At 40.3% G+C, this 17068-nt stretch overlaps 1 protein-coding gene across 4 annotated transcripts; it reads left to right on the top strand.

Annotated features, from left to right (window-relative positions):
• The first annotated feature begins 5298 nt into the window (after nt 1–5298).
• Nucleotides 5299–15811, top strand: LRR1 (leucine rich repeat protein 1). 4 transcript variants are annotated; one of them, XM_055303581.1, is made up of 4 exons: nt 5299–5771; nt 9593–9691; nt 12186–12907; nt 14967–15811. In XM_055303581.1, the coding sequence occupies exons 1-4, from the start codon at nt 5565–5567 to the stop codon at nt 15001–15003; spliced, it is 1065 nt and encodes a 354-aa protein (XP_055159556.1). In that variant the 5' UTR covers nt 5299–5564; the 3' UTR covers nt 15004–15811. The 4 variants fall into 4 exon arrangements, with proteins under 4 accessions (XP_055159556.1, XP_055159554.1, XP_055159555.1 ...); XM_055303579.1 differs by lacking the exon at nt 14967–15811 and adding an exon at nt 14262–14717; XM_055303580.1 differs by lacking the exon at nt 14967–15811 and adding an exon at nt 13649–14386.
• The last annotated feature ends 1257 nt before the right edge of the window (nt 15812–17068 follow it).

Here is a 17068-nt window from a genome sequence, read left to right as displayed (position 1 = left end):
TCCTGACACATTCTTAGAGATAGACCTACAACGGTCCAGAAAAATGAGAGGCGTAGAGGGTTTGATATTTAAATGTGTTGAATTTAAAGTGAAAAACAACTTGCACAAAATATATGTTGCTTTGACCAGATGATTTGATTAAAAGACAACTACTAAAAAACAAATGCCATCTGATAGTCCGCTGAAAGAGCTTTAAATTCCATACAGGACGTTTATAATGCCTCTAGATAAACCTAAAAATACCTGGTTCCGAAATCAAAACTTTAAATAGATCTATAAAATGTACCACAGGGTGAAATTATCCAATAAATTTTTACACATGAATTCTTATATTAAGCCTGAAATACAACACTTTTTGAAGGTATGTTATCTCAGGATTCTGGTGGAGTGCCCCTCCAATCATTAAATTAGGTGTTTGGTGCATGATGAAGGAAGGAGGCAAGTCAGAAATTTAAAAAGCAAAAAAAAAAAAAAAAAAGATAAAAAGCCAGATATGACTTAATTCCTGATCTTGAGACTTCTAGAGGAAGAAAATTGAATTATCTCAAAGAGCCCTTCCTTCCAGTTTCAACTTGTGTGACTCAATGACCTAAATATAACTAGGTAAGCAGAATATTCTATGTCCAATGATGAATATACTCATGGTGTACAAGAGGAGCAAAGGAGAAATTAATTCCAGCTTGAAGTATATTTTAAGAGGCCTTTGAAATAAGCCTTGAAGAGTGGGATTTCTACAGGCAGCACTAGATGGAAGGGAATGCCTAGTGACAGGAAGCGTTTGAGCCAAAGTATGGAGTTGGGGAACCTGAACAATCTTGTTTAACTAGAGTTGAGGATGTACAAAAAGCTTAGTGATAGGTAACACAGAAACATGTTTTCAATCATTGATGTGTATAGTTTCCAAAATTCATGGGGCCCTCAAAAGTTAATAACATTTCCCCACCTATAGTCTTCTCAGACCTTTCCTAGCTGGTCTACATAATTTTTTAAAGATTACAATGGTTCTGAGATCAATTCCATAAATATTTCAACACTTTGATATAGAATCCTTTGGACCTAAAAAAGTGTGAACTCATTTAAAAGCAAAAAGGAAAAGGACAATTAGTTACAATTGAACAATCTGTTAAACTATCTTAACAGCCAACTAGTTCTTAATGTTAAAGCCAGCGCTCACTGGTCTTTCCAAAAATCCCAGAGCGCTTAAGAATTATGCTAAATCAAAAAAAAAATGCTAAATCTACTCTGCCTATGCTCTATAAATGGAACAACAAAGCCTAGATGACAGCACATTCATTTATAACACGGCTTACTGAATATTTCAAGCCTACTGTTAAGACATATGCTCAGAAAAAAGGATTCCTTTCAAAATATGACCGTTCATTGACAATGCCCCTGGTCACCAAAAACAAGGAGCTCGATGGAGATGTACAATGATATTAATGATGTTTTCATGCCTGCCAACACAACATTCATTCTGCAGCTCATAGATCAAGGAATCATTTCAACTTTCAAGTCTTTTTATTTAAGAAATCAGTTTTGTAAGGCCATGGCAGTCATACATAGTAATTCCTCCATTAGATCTGGGGAAATAAATTGAAAACCTCCTGGATTCACTATTTTAGATGCCATTAAGAACATTTGTGAGTTATGGGGAGAGGTCAAAATAGCAACATGATCAAGAGTTTGCAAGAAGCTGATTCCAACCTTGAGTTCTAGGGTTATTTGTTGTAACACTATCTGGAGGTCGCGAGCAAAGCCCTGGACTCTTTTCAGCCTCTATTCCCTTTGTGTAAAATGAAAGAAATGAATTAGAATATCTGTAAACTATGTTTCAGCTCTAAAAGCTTAGATTCCATGATAGGAGACCCTTTAAAAAGATTTAATTTGGTAGCAGTGTGGATGGTGGATCATTGCATTAGCCTTTTAACTGATCCCTGCTTCTAGTCCTGCTCTAAGACCTCCCAAGTAATCTCTTTACTGACCACAGTAACCTTTCCTAAACATGTCTGAATTTTATCTGCTGTTGAAAATTTTCAGTGGTTTCCCAGAACTTTCAGGCTAAAGTTCAAAGGCCTAGGTTTAGCAAACAAATTCTTTTTTTTTAATTTTTTTTTAATTTATTTATTTATGATAGTCACAGAAACAGAGAGAGAGGCAGAGACACAGGCAGAGGGAGAAGCAGGCTCCATGCACCGGGAGCCCGATGTGGGATTCGATCCCAGGTCTCCAGGATCGCGCCCTGGGCCAAAGGCAGGCGCCAAACCGCTGCGCCACCCAGGGATCCCTAGCAAACAAATTCTTTTCATCATCTGGCTACTTTATACTCCTCTGATGTCTGACATTTATTCCATTGTAGTACACTGTTGGTTTACTTGTCTCTCTTAAACACTGCAAAATCATCTCTGCCCTCTAAACATCTAATATAGGTGCTGGCATACAGCAAGAACACTATTAAGTATTAAATAAATGAATAAGTATTGAAGTAAAAGACCTGATAAGTTTAGGAATAGTTCTGGAGGGAAGTAATGTAGCTCTCAACTGACATGGTAGCACTAACCAGGGAAAGGTGGGTATTAATTAGGAAATCATCGTGGAAGCACAACTTATAAGACCTAATTAAGGAGCATCAACAGGGGCAAGGTAGCACTACACGGGTCTAATGTTTAAGTCTGTATTTGTTAACTATTTAGCTTTATTTAATTTAATGAAGTTTATGATTAAAAAAACTTAACTCTAAGATCTGGTCACAATGTGCTAGGGCAGACAAGTCTACACTGTCCATAGATTATGACCTCACTGTTTAATAATATGATGTGACTATGATTTACTAGTTTGAACCCAAGTGAGCCACAAACCTAAGTGAGTAAAGTTTACTGTGGGTACAAATGAAAGGGGGAAACTCAGAGATTCAATTAATTAACTGTTGAATGCTGTATATGTGAGCCAGAAACCCAGGGAAATAAATGAAAAGTAATTTTAGGTGCAATTGAATTCTCAAACTCCAAAAAAGGAGAACAAGATGTTAAAGGTAACTAGTGGAAACTGAACTGGGTTTTGAAAGATGAATAGGATCAATTAGTATGAACAAGACAGAGGGGAGGGATTAAGTGTAGTATGTAGGTCAGGAAGAAGAGGAACCAACCAATTTTACAGAAGAAAAACCAATCTAGTTGTCATTTCTTTGATTCCTTTTGTTAAAAACTGAAGCCCACTTTAAAATGCCTTGTATTTCTATGTTCAGTTAGTCTGCAATGCAAACTACCTTGAAGTAATTAAAGGTAGAAGAGGTCAACAGCCAGGTTTTGTTTGTATGGTAGTGAAGACAGAAACATGGATGGTAATCAAAGAATCTTTTTTTTTTTTTTTAATAAACTCTACACCCAGTGTGGAGCTCAAACTCACTACCCTGAGATCAAGAGTCTCATGCTCCACCAACTGAGTCAGTCAGGCTCCCCTAAAGAATCTTTTGCTTCCTAACCAGTCCAGGAAGACAAAAATAAATGCCAGTTCTTAGTATTTCAGCCATTAAAAGTAGAGAAACTAAGGGAAAGATGGCAGAGAGGGTGAGAGATCTCAAAAACCAATGTATGTTTACTTTCAGTCCAATGTTATTTTATGTAATCTTATTTAATAATTTTGGGAAACAAACATCTTTTTGAGACTGGCAATTAGGAAGTAAGTTTTTGGCAGTATACAACTGATGTGGGAAACAGGCAGAAGGAAATGTAGATAAAATTAAATACCCTTTTAACCTACAGTCCATGACAAATACTTGAGATAGATAGATTATAACATTCCTCCAGAATCCAAAGTCCTTTTGGAACTTCATTTAATTCCCCCAACCCCAAGGTATATAATCACTTGCTCTTTATAATCCTGGGGCAGCAGGGAGCTAGCTGCAGGCAGCAGCAGCTGCATCTCTTTCTGCCCACGGGTCCAGTCCCCATGTTTTAATAAAACGATCGTTTTGCACCCAAGACTTCTCAAGAATTCTTTCGTGGCCATGGGCTCCAGACCGCCCCCCCCCCCAACCGCCACCATTCAAGAACTACATCAACACTTTGTTCTACTCTAAAATCACCTTAGAACTTTTAGGTACATTTCATATATTTAGATTACTCAACATTTAATCACTGAATCTGTGCTTTAACAACCCAGGTAACACCAAATAGAGGGTTGAGGCTTTGTTATTGTTGTGGTAGTCTTAGGTTTTGTACATTTCTATTCTAATTAAAATTATATCGCTTTATACATTTAAGCTTTTCCCAGCTCCCAACTGTCCCTGGAAGTTCAGAGTACATTCAACGCACCTGTAACGCTTTAGGCTGTTGTTTTATTATTTTCTTGTACTCAAAAGAACAAAAATTGTTAACTCCTGTAAAGGTATCTTTGAAAGCTCTAAGGTGTCGTTTTAGTTTCGTTTCGTTTCTAACCATGAGATTAACAGTTGCTACACACGGAGTCATTTTCATGCTCTCTACATGGAAGAATTGTAAATAGAAATAGAAGTAATGTTTTATCAATCACTATTTTTTTTTTTTTTACACAATTATGTTGTTCAGAATGACAATCAACAGATACCACTTTTAGGTTCAACGTGTTGTAAACAGGGACGCTCACTTAACGGATAAATCATGTTTTCATAACCGAGAATCGGTTATTTCTGCAGGCCATTTCGCATTTGCGACAGGACAGCTCGAGACGGCATGAATGTTTAATAAAAGGCCGGGACTAGGGTGAGGCGAGGGAGGCGCCCAGGGCACAAAACGTAGGGAGACAGGACTCCGACCCTGAGAGCGCCTCCCTCGCCCCACCTGCGGCCTGGTCCTTCGTGGGTACAGGTAACAAGGGGTGCGACGGGCGTCAGGGGCCTGGACGGTTTTTCCAAGGGTCCGACGCCGTTAAGCCACTCGCTCCAACCAACCTAGCAGCGGTTTACAAAGTAGGAATCTGTTCAACAGAAACTGCCAGGGCAAACACTGCCCTCTCAAATTCCGTCCTGACGTGACAGGCTCCTCCGGAGGGGAGCCACCAAAAACTAAACAAACACCAGCCCGTCGGCGCCGGCACTGGGCAACTCGTAAAGCCCCAATCCCGAAGCCAGGTAGGCAGAGACCTCCCCTCTCCCGAGGGACACCCCGCTTCCCTTCGGTGTACTCGACGACCCGGCCCGCCCCGGCCCGGGAACGCGCGGAGCGTCACCGGCGGAAACTAGAACCCCGCCCCCAAACTCTAACCACCCGCGCCCCCGCCGCAAGCGTTCGCGGGAAAGGACGTTGCGCCTCGGCCAGTCGCCGGTTTCGGGAGACGCGAGCCGCGTCCTCAGGCGACTTGCAGCCACAGCGAGGACCCGGCCCTGCGCGTGAGAGGGGCGGCCGTCGCCCGCGCGGCCCTGGAGAGCCAGGGTCCTGAGGAACCCCGAGCTGTTGGCGCTGGGAGCCGGCAGGCAGCTCCGGGGGCAGCCCGCATGCTCCAGGACCCTGGCGGCGGCGGCGCGGCGCGGCGGGAACCGGGAAGTTTCAAAGCGCAGTGGCGGAGCTGCCGCGGGCCGCCGCTCCGGCGACATGAAGCTACACTGTGAGGCTGAGGTAGTGAGTCGGCAGCTGCCGGCTCTGGGAATGAGGAACCGGGGTAAGGGCGTCCGGGCGGTGTTGAGCCTCTGTCAGCAGACGGCCCGAGGTCAGCCTCGGGCTCGGGGCGAGCGAAGCGGCGCGCACCTCACCTGCCTGTTTATCTCCACCCTGAAGGACAAGCGCGGGACCCGCTATGAGGTGCGTGGACCCAACTGGCCCCGCGGGAGTCGGCCTTCAGCTCCTCGCCTCCGGGCCTCGCCCGCCCGCCCGTTGCCGAGGCCGGAGCCGGTCTGCGGGGTGCCTGAGCCCCACCACCGCCCCGAGCCCTGGGCGTCCGTCCCCCTGTGGACCCGAAAGAGGAAAGCTTTTGAGAGCGCACCTTCTCGTTTATTTTTCTCTCCCGTGTCTTTGGCTTTAAGCTGACAGCCTTTCTTTTTACTGATAGATAGTAACCCTGCCCCTTTAAGGCGTCTGGAAACTCGGCCTGCGTGAAAGGAAACTTTAAGTGAAACGACGATCCAGTTTAGGGGGCCAGTAAAGTAATCGCACTTTCGTTCAATAATTTTTTTAAAACCGTTTTTTAAATTAAATTAATTATTTTTTAGTTAATTAGTTTTTTAGGAATTTATTTCTGGCTTTTTAATTTTTTTTTTCCTCCTACAGTTTTTTTCGCTAGCTTTCTGTTTTGTTTTTAAGACTTTAAGGGATGGTCAAGGTCGCTAGCCCAGATTAGTACAGTGGTAAAGCAATAATACTTCAGGTTGCATATTGATGTTTTTATTCATGTTCCTGCATCTCTTTTCTCTTTTCTTAAATGTTTAATTTCCTAAGACTTGATTTTCTAGGGCTAGGACTCTTTCTCATCTGCACAGCAGTAGTAAGCTCTCTAGAAGGTGTTGGAAGTTGAAATAGAATTTTCAAAGCACAGGTTTTATAAAATCCTTTTCCCCTCATTTCATCAGGCACTGTTATTTTGTAGAAATGACTGGAATACCCTTGTGTCTACTATAAATAAAGTTGAGGGGGCAACTCATCTCCCACCCTTGCATCTGAGTTTTGTCTGGATTTTGTACAGTTTCTGGGATTATTTCCCTTATGGTGTTGTACTCCACAGTGAATACTCTTAACTTGAGGGAAGGGGCTATTACCATCTCATTCAGAGACACTTTGTAATTGATATAGGCATTTGAAAGTATGCATAGTTTCTCCCTCTTCATGGAATCAACTCATACAGTCTTTCAACTTGAAAGAACTTCAGCAGTCACCCAACATTTTATAAGAAGTCTGTAAGATGACAGAAGCAAACTCAACAAGAGTTTTGTCTGTCTTTTCTTCACCGTTATCTTCCCCAAAACCTCTTTCATGCCCAGCTCAGGTACTGTCTATTTTAAAAGTCTGTAATGATTTCTTCCTTAAAACTTAAGCTGCATTAATAATTGTAGGTGGTAATTCTAATCTAAATTTTATTGTGAGGGATCCCTGGGTGGCGCAGCGGTTTGGCGCCTGCCTTTGGCCCAGGGCGTGATCCTGGAGACCCGGGATCGAATCCCACATCGGGCTCCCGGTGCATGGAGCCTGCTTCTCTCTCTGCCTGTGTCTCTGCCTCTCTCTCTCTCTCTCTCTGTGACTATCATAAATAAATAAAAAAATTTAAAAAAATTTTATTGTGAGCTGTGAGTTGAAGGTTTACTGTGTGCAAGATGCTATGCTAGGTACTGTGGGAGAATAAACTTGGTTTAGTCACTATCCTTACAACACTGGGAAGAAATAGAAGTAGAAACCAGTGCTTACAATACAAGTTGGACTATGATAAATGTTATAATAAAGGTAGAAGAATAGTTTCAAAACAAAATGAGTTTGATTACAGAGGCTTGAGGAAGTTTTTTGTTTTGTTTTGTTTTTTTTTTTTTTTTTGAGGAAGTTTTTATAGAAGAGGTGGTGCCATAGGGCTTGGGACGACATAGTAGGTACTCCATAAACATTTGTTGAATATATTAAAGTGGTGTTTATCCTGGGCCTTGAAGACAAGGTATTAGTGCTATGTATGGGAAGTACTTTAGGGATCTTTCGTAAACCAGCTTTTCCATCCCATGATTCAGCTCCTGCCCATCTCACTGTGATTTCCAAATCTGTGGCTAGTCCTCTCCCTTAGTTTGCAACTTGGATCTTTTATAAATTGGAAATCTTCACTTGGATGTGTTGTAGCATTTCAAACTCAAGAAAATCTAAAAATTAATTTTCTTTACCACCAATAAACTTCCTCTTCTGTAATTCATTAAATAGTGCTCTGCTCTTGGGGCACCTGGGTGACACAGTCAGTTGAGCATCTGCCTTAAGCTCAGGTCCTGATCCCAGGATCCTGGGATCCAATCTTGGAGTCAGGCTCTGCAAAGGGTCTGCTTCTCCTTCTCCCTCTGCTCCCCACTCCCCCCGCCCCATGCTCTCACTTTCTCTCTCAAATAGATAAATAAAATATTTTTTTAAAAAATAGTGTTCTCTTCTATCCGGAAACCTTAAGGCTTTTGCATTCCCACATCTAAAATGTTGAATCCTTTTAATTCAACCTCCTATATTTTTCAGATTTTCATACCTCCTTCTGTCCCAACTGCAGTCTAAATTACCATTACCCCTTGCCTGGCTAGTCTCTTAAAAGATATTCCTATCTCTACCTGCATCCATCCCCTCTCCCTTGCCCCAAAGTTCATTCTTACACTGTAGTTAACGGGAATTTATCAAAATATAGATCTAACTATGTTCCCAGCTTCAAGTCATTCAGTGGATATTGTTTGTAGAATAAAATCCAAAACTCTTTTTTTTTTTTTTTAAGATTTCATTTATTTATTCATGAGAGACAGAGAGAAGCAGAGACCTAGGCAGAGGGGGAAGCAGGCTCCCTGCGAGGAGTCTGGCTTGGAGATTGGATCCCAGGATCCCGGAATCATGACCTGAGCCAAAGGCAGACACTCGACCACTGAGCCACCAAGGCAGGCACCCCCAAATCCAAAATTCTTGACATAGTTTACAAAGTCTTTTGCCATTCATTCTCTGCCTGTCCAGGTTCACCTGCCTCTTTTCATGGAATCCTTCAGCCATACTGAACTTCTTTCAGCTCCTCACAGCTGCCAACCTCTCTTGCCTTCAAGGCTTTGCACACATTTTTTCCTTTTGGTATGCTATTCCCTCTCTTTCCCCAGTACCTTCACTTGCCCAATATCTCCTAATCCTTCAGTTCTCACCTTCAAGGTCACCTTTTCCCTTGACCAGGTAAGGGATATCCATTTGCTATATGATATGAGGTCTTAGAGCAACCTGTACTTCCCTTATCTTAATATTTGTTAGGCTTGTAATTATTTAATAATCTCTCATCAGACTGACAGCTTTGTAAATACCATGTTGGTTTTCTTTACTACAATTGTTTTAAGCCCCCTATTATATTAACTGGTACAGAGTGAGTGCTCATCAGTAGTTGAAGTCTAAAGCAGAAGCAACATCAGTCATTAAAATTTTTTGAGCACCTATTATATATTGGCCACTATTGTGGCTCCATGGATACAGTAGTGAACAAAGGAGACAAGATTCTGCTTTCAGGGAGTTTATAATCTTGTGGGAGGTATATCGACTTGAGAGTAATGAACTCAAGAAGGCAAGTAACTACTATTGGCAGTTCCTATTATGGCCACATAGTTGGAATGGGACTAAAGGAGCTTTTTCCCAAACAGGATTCACAGGTAAGAGTTACTGGGCTAATAAAACAATAATATCTACCATAAGCTAGATAAGAAATGTAGCTACCCAAATGCTAAAAGAAAAAAACCCAATGAAATTAAAACTAAAAACCACAGAACACCCAGACTTAAGGAGTAAAAGTCTGGCAACGTAACTGGCACATTCTAGTTGTAAATAATATTTATTGACTATTAATTATAAATATATTATCTAGTAATAAACATTACTGAATAATAATACCTGGTTTTGTCCTTTTTTTTTTTTCCTTTTTTTTTCTCATTGGTTTTAAGTAGCTAAAGGAAAACATTGAGCAATTCTTCACCAAATTTGTGGATGAGGGGAAAGCTACTGTTCGGTTAAAGGAGCCTCCTGTGGATATCTGTCTAAGTAAGGTATGATCTTTTTTTGTCTTTTTTAAATATTTTATTTATTTATTTATTTGAAAGAGCACAAGCTGGGGGAGAGACAGTGGCAGACTCATTGCTAAGTGGGGAGCCCAACACAAGGCTCAATCCTAGGACCCTGGCTTCATGACCTAAGGCAGATGCTTAACAGACTGAACCACCTAGGCACCCCTAAGTAAGGTACAGTATTAAAAACATTAATGATTAGTTTGGTTGACTGTATTTTCTTTATAGAAGAGTCTAAGCATCCTGATATCCCACATAGCTGAATAGAGTTGGATACTTGGCAGGTATGTTTGAAGAAGCAATAGCAGCTTCTTTGGCATGCTGGCATAGCTCTAAAAGTGAAGAGAGCCTGGTAAGGCTATGCAGGATGAGGAAGAAGGAAAATGACTTGTTTCAGTGTTCCAGGTGGAGTCTTAGGGTATTCTTAGAGGAAAACTCTAAGGCCAGGGGCACAAGTCTGCATTTTGTGAGCATAACCACAGTTTACAAATCTAAATTTAGGGTAAAAAAAGATCAAATACAATTAGGATCATTTTAGGAGTACTTTATTTATTATTATCTTTTTAGAAAATACTTAAACCATTGAAATAAAACTTTGCTATGCCCTATCTCCCCTTCTCCCGACCCGCTCCCAGAGGGTAGAGGCAAGATCTCATACAACCTTGCATTATCCTCAACCCAAAGTGCTTTGTAAATAAGAAAGTTTGATGATAATTTAAGGTATTTGTAGTGAATGGAAACATTTTGTTCTACCTCCTTTCTTGCAGGTTTTCATTTTCTCTTGATACTCAGCCTTCCTTCTATTCCCTTCTACCTAAAAACAAGCTGAGGTCTTACCAAGTAAGAAAATAGAATAGACAAATTTCTAAAAAGACAAGGCCAAATCCATGGCCTCCACTTACTATCTCGTTTTCACTTTTGTTTTCAGTGGTTTATTCAAAACACTGTCTCAAAGATCACTGATGTCCTTCCTATTTGCCAATCACATTACCATTATTATTTTTTTTTTTTAAGTTTACTCATGTGAGACACACAGAGAGAGAGAGGAGGCAGAGACAGAAGCAGGCTCCCTGCAAGGAGCCCAAAGTGGAACTTGATCCCTAGACTCGGGGATCATGCCCTGAGCCAAAGGCAGATGCTCAACCGCCAAGCCACCCAGGCATCACACGTAGCCATTATTTTTCATCCTTTTTGAGCTCTGTAGAATTTGACACTGATGACTACTCCCTTCTTAATAAAACTTTCTTTTCCTAGCATCTGTGACAGGGCACTATTTTGGTTTACCTTTGGTTTTTCTTAGCCACTCCTTTGTCTCCTATCTCTGGCATCTTTTTTCCTATCCCCCAATTAAAGGCTTTATTCCAGTCCTTTGCCTTTTCCCTACCATACCTGCCTTCCATTCTCATAGCTCAGTCTTTGTCACTTTGAAATCTTTAAGCCATTACCCTGTACTAGACCTACTTGACCCAGGTCTCCAAACTTACCTCACACTACTTCACTGTGTATACTGCTGCTGAAATAATATTTAGCCTTGTCATGTAATTCTCATGCTTAAAGTTCTTCAAATATTTCCCACAACCTGATTGTTCCATCCTCCTTACTTGATAACAGGTTCATCTATACCATCCCCATACTGTATTTTACATCTCTACAAAGCTCCTACGTTCCAACCAAATGAGATCACATACTGTTCTCAAACTTGCTACAAGTTCACTAGTCCTTCACATCTAAACTCTAGGAAACTTATATAATATACTGCAAGCATTAGTTATTTCTATTGATAACTTAGTTCACATATCACTTTGCTAGTGGTTTTTCTGTCCAGCTGGAAGCCATCTCTCTTGCTTTTCATGTTTTCTAGCACTTGTTACAGTGCCATTTGGCCCTGCTTTTGACAGCGTTGTTGCTTTTCATAATTCCAAGTTTTTGTGTGAATGGCAGCCCTGGGTATTTTGCAATGCACAGCACCATTTCAGTCTATCTCAGAGGCACTGGAGATTTGCCTTAGTTCATCTTTTTTTTTTTTTTTTTTAAGATTTGTTTATTTTAAAGAGAAAGTAAGAGAGCACGAGCAGGAGGAGCAGGGGGAGAGAAAGAGAGAATCTCAGACCACACTGAGTGCCAGCCAACATGGGCTTGATTTTACGACCCTGAGATCATGACCTGAGCCAAACCATGAGTCAGATGCTTAACTGACTTCACTACTGACACACCCCTAAAGGTTTTGTTTTTAAGCAATCTTCTCACCCAACGTGGGGCTCGAACTCACAACCCTGAGGTCAAGAGCTACACACATCACCAAATGAGCCACCCAGGTGCCCTGTCTCAGTTCATATAAACCATTACAGCCATTTCCAAGAAATTATTGCATCATTTTGCATGTATAACTTTATAGAATTCATTACAGGATGAATTAGCATGCATATATTATCTAAAGTGGAATTTATAATTGTATAACTTATTTTTATTTATCTAGGCCAATTCCAGCAGTTTAAAGAGTTTCCTTTCAGCTCTGAGACTGGCTCACAGAGGTTGTGATATTGAAGCACCGCTTTCAACCTTCGCACCAGTGAAGACTTCAGAATTTGAAAAATGTAAAACTAAAATGGTTATCACATCCAAAAAGGACTATCCTCTAAGCAGGAACTTCCCACCTTCTCTGGAACATCTTCAGACTTCTTATTGTGGGCTTATTCGAATTGATACACGTATGCTTTCCTTAAGAAACCTTAGGAAATTAGACTTGAGTCACAACCATATAAAAAAGCTTCCAGCTACAATTGGAGACCTCATCCATCTTCAAGAACTTAACCTGAATGACAATCACTTGGAGTCATTTAGTGTAGCCTTGTGTCAATCTACACTCCAGACATCACTTCGGAGTTTGGATCTCAGCAAGAACAAAATTAAAGCACTCCCTGTGCAGTTTTGCCAGCTCCGAGAACTTACAGATCTGAAACTTGATGATAATGAATTGATTCGATTTCCTTTCAAGATGGGACAGTTGACAAACCTGCGTTTTTTGTCGGCAGCTCGAAATAAGCTTCCTTTTTTGCCTAGTGAATTTAAGAATTTATCCCTTGAGTACTTGGATCTTTTTGGAAATACTTTCGAACAACCAAAAGTACTTCCAGTTATAATGCTGCAAACGCCATTAAGTTTACTGGAATCCTCTGCACGAGCCATATTATATAATAGGTAAGACTTTAATAGTCATAAAATGTGATATCTTTGTTAGCATTCTAGTATTTTCATCATCCTTATTGTTTTTGTTTTAAGATTTTATTTATTTATCTGACAGAGAAAGAGCATGAGCAGGGGAAGTGTCAGGGAGAGGGAGAGCAGACTCCCCGCTGAGCGAGTTGCTGAATGCGGGGCTGGATCCCAGAACCTTAGGATCATGACCTGAGCCGAAGTCAGACACTTAACCTACTAAGCCACCTAGGCGCCCCTCATCATCCTTGTAATCACTGTCTTTAACGTAGTTTACAATGCTGTGCACAAACTGACCCCTTGCTCCAGTGACCTTCTTGGTGCTCCTAACCTCTGCTTGGAATGCTTTTCTTTTCTTTTTTTTTTTTTTTTTTTAAGATTTTATTTATTTATTCATGAGAGACACAGGCAGAGGGAGAAGCAGGCTCCATGCAGGGAGCCCAATATGGGACTCGATGCCGAGTCTCCAGGATCAGGCCCTGGGCTCAAGGCAGCACTAAACCGCTGAGCCACCCAGGCTGCCCTTGGAATGCTTTTCTTCCAGAAAGTTCCATAGCTCACTTTCTCACTTCAGTTCTTTTCCAGTGGCACCCAGAAAGGTCTTTTCTGACTATTTATAGTTTGGGACAGCCCTTTACATAGCTTGCCTTGTTTTTATCACAGGATTTGTTATGTGGCATTACATTTTTTTTTTAATTTTTTTTTTTTTTAATTTATTCATGATAGTCACAGAGAGAGAGAGAGAGAGGCAGAGACACAGGCAGAGGGAGAAGCAGGCTCCATGCACCGGGAGCCCGACGTGGGATTCGATCCCCGGTCTTCAGGATCGCGCCCCGAGCCAAAGGCAGGCGCTAAACCGCTGTGCCACCCAGGGATCCCTATTTCACAGTTTAAAAGTCCCTTTTAACAGTGGATGCCTGAGAGAGTATTTGGATTTATTTATATAAATATTTCTTCACAGGGAGAAATCCATAATTTTCCCATTACCGTTATGAGAATTGTGTAACAACTATGTATTTAAATGATCATTTTATATTGGTCATACAGTATAGATGTAAAGGACAGATGACTTTTCATTTTATTCCATGGGTTTTGCTATTAAGTGACAGTGCTAAAAGATACTTTATGTGGTAGTATAGATCCTCTTAGGTTTACAGCATCATATGGTATTTTTAGTATATTTTCCCCGCTCTTAACTGTTTGGAAGAGAGAACCTTACTGGAGTAATCTTATTTTTCCATGGTTATAATTCAGTGTCCAGTAATTCATGATATTTTACATGAATTTCTGAATCTAGTAACATATTTAAACAGTATTTTTTAAACTTTTTTTCCATTAGGATTCCATATGGCTCTCCTATCATTCCTTTGCATCTTTGCCAAGATTTGGATACTGCAAAAACCTGTGTTTGTGGAAGATTCTGTCTAAACTCTTTTATTCAGGGAACTACTACCATGAATCTACACTCTGTTGCTCACACTGTGGTCTTAGTAGATAATATGGGTGGTACTGAAGCGCCTGTTATCTCTTACTTCTGTTCTCTAACATGTTATGTAAATTGCTGTGATATGTTAAAGTAATAGGTGATACCACAAAAAGAAATTCCGTCTAGTTACAGATCAGTTTGGGATTCATTTATGGTTTAACTGTGTCAGATTGGAGAAAGGGAAGCCTTTTGTATACTTACTTGAAGGGAAGAATGTGTTACTCTAACATTTTCAATCATTTGACTGTAAAACCTTAATTTCATTAAGACCTATATTATTTTATTGTGAAATAAACTTTTATTAGTTTATTGCACTTGTGCTGATTTCAGCATAATATTTCCAGAATGGGTTGTGGGGTTATCTTTTAATGTTAAACAGAAGTTGATGCCTACCACTCCAGTCATAGAATTTTCTTATCAGTTTTATTCTTGAATTTCAATTAAAGAAATTGAATTTCTGTATGCAAAAAATATACCTTGGAAGACTAAGATAGTCTAAATTTTAGTGAGAACTTGTCTGGTATGAATCTATGGTATACCGTTTTTTGTGTTTTTCAGGTATATTCTACATATAGAAGTCTGTTTTCAAGCATAAAGTTGGAGTTGCTTTGGGATAAACAGACATCAGCTTTTATAAGTTTTGTAATGTAATTCACATAATTTTTGTTGTGATTTCTAAGTTTTTTGACTTTTAGAATTGGAACAAGATTTTAGGGTTGTTTAGAAGGAGCAGAAAATTGCTACATTTTACTGACTACATTCTGTATTCAAGGGTTGTTCTTTTTTCGGTTTATTATTTTAGTCACTTAATATTTTTGTATTTTTAATTTAAAAGGTGGTAGTGATACACCGGCTAAACTATGATGAGGATTTGAGATAAGGCGAGGGAATGGAAAACGAAGCTGCTTGAAAAAATTGTGGAAAATGGAACCAGTAGAACTGTTCTGTTCGGTTCATTCCCACTCCTCTTCAAATCAGCCTCTCTTTTACATCATTGAAATAGCCTCATAACTGGTTTCTGGGAACAAAGGAGGTGAAAGATTAAGAGTTACTGGAGAAAACCCCTCTCAGGTATTAGCATTAACCACTGCTGTTTTGGGCTTAGAGTTACAGGTAATCTATGTAAGACTATTTTTTAAGCATAGGTAACTACTACTTCCTCTGTCCTCCTAAAATATTTCTTTGGAGCATCCTATTCTTTTCCTGAAAATACAACTATTCCTCAGTAAATACTGTTTTAAATGTTAAAATATTTTTATATTAAAACTTTATGTATAGGATCTCCAAAACATCTCTTCTTCTTAGAGCAGATTCTTTGATCCAGAGGAGTAATTCTTGGCTGACTTTAAATTTGTATTGCTTGTTGTCAATTAAATTCTTCCTGCAAAAGATTTCTATCTAACTTCTAGTTTTTCATTTAAAAAATCACATATATAAAGCAAACATGGCTTAAATAAAAAGAGCTGCCATTTAACTACATCTTGTTCCAGGTGTTTTACATACATTATTTGATTTAATCCTCACAAATTACCCTAGGAGGTACTGTGAACCCAGATCAGAGATTTTAAGCCCAGGCTTTATACTGCCTTCTAAAGTTAATTCATTTTTTATTCTTTAAAACTAAGAATTCTAGGACGCCTGGGTGGCTGTGGTTGAGCACCTGCCTTTGGCTCAGGTTGTGATCCCCACGGCCCTGTGATGGAGTCCATGGGCCCTGTGATTGAGTCCATCGGGCTTCCCACAGAGAGCCTGCTTCTGGAGACCTTTGCCTATGTCTCTGCCTCTGTTGTCTTTCATGAATTCTTTCATGCTGCGTATTTAACTTGTATCCAATTTTTTTTAAGATTTTATTTATTCATGAGAGACACGGGGGGGGGGGTGGGGGGGAGGGAGAGAGAGAGAGAGAGAGAGGCAGAGACACAGGCAGAGGGAGAAATAGGCTCCATGCTGGGAGCCTGATGTGGCACTAGATCCTGAGTCTCCAGGATCACGCCTTGCGCTGAAGGCGGTGCTAAACCGCTGGGCCACCCAGGCTGCCCATGTATCCAATTTTTACATGTTCTTGTAGAAAGTTATTTTAAGTGGAGTTTTTAAATTTTAAGATTTTATTTATTTATTCAAGAGAGACACAGAAGCAGAGGCATATAGGCAGAGGGAGAAGCAGGTTCCATGCAGCAAGCAAGCCCTTTGTGGGACTCCATCCCCAGACTCCGGGATCATGCCCTGAGTCAAAGGCAGACGTTTAACCGCCGAGGTACCCAGGCATCCCTAGAAAGTCATTTTTCATCATCAACAAATCAAATATATCTATGTTGGGACAAAGTGCCAACCAGCTGTTACCCTTACCCCTTGCCCTTTGCATTCTTATTCATCTATGAGCCATCCCATGTAAATATCTTGGCCAACTTAAAATCCTTATACAAAATGCAGAATTTTTTTCATAACCCATACGCTTTGTCACTTTTTTTGATACTCATGTTTTACCTCCCATGGGTTACAAGGCTCACTTGATTTTCAGCCTTCCTTTCAATTTTCAGTGGTTTACTGCTTACTTTCTCAAACCTGTGACCAAGAAGTTGCAACATTTGAGTATCTCCCAAAATGATTTCTAAAAAATCTAGTTTGTGCTATCACAGACTCACATTTTTTTCATAGCTTCA

Source organism: Nyctereutes procyonoides, unplaced genomic scaffold (assembly GCF_905146905.1).
Source record: "Nyctereutes procyonoides isolate TBG_1078 unplaced genomic scaffold, NYPRO_anot_genome, whole genome shotgun sequence".
Classification (NCBI taxonomy): domain Eukaryota; kingdom Metazoa; phylum Chordata; class Mammalia; order Carnivora; family Canidae; genus Nyctereutes; species Nyctereutes procyonoides.
This window is presented reverse-complemented; position numbering and strand designations above follow the sequence as displayed.

What these genes read in the sequence shown, in the direction of transcription:
- LRR1 (XM_055303579.1), top strand. Translation starts at nt 5,565, where the DNA reads ATGAAGCTACACTGTGAGGCTGAGGTAGTGAGTCGGCAGCTGCCGGCT. An exon ending in AGCGCGGGACCCGCTATGAG is followed by an intron (nt 5,772 to 9,592) that starts GTGCGTGGACCC and finishes GGTTTTAAGTAG; the next exon opens with CTAAAGGAAAACATTGAGCA. An exon ending in CGAGCCATATTATATAATAG is followed by an intron (nt 12,908 to 14,261) that starts GTAAGACTTTAA and finishes TTTTTCCATTAG; the next exon opens with GATTCCATATGGCTCTCCTA.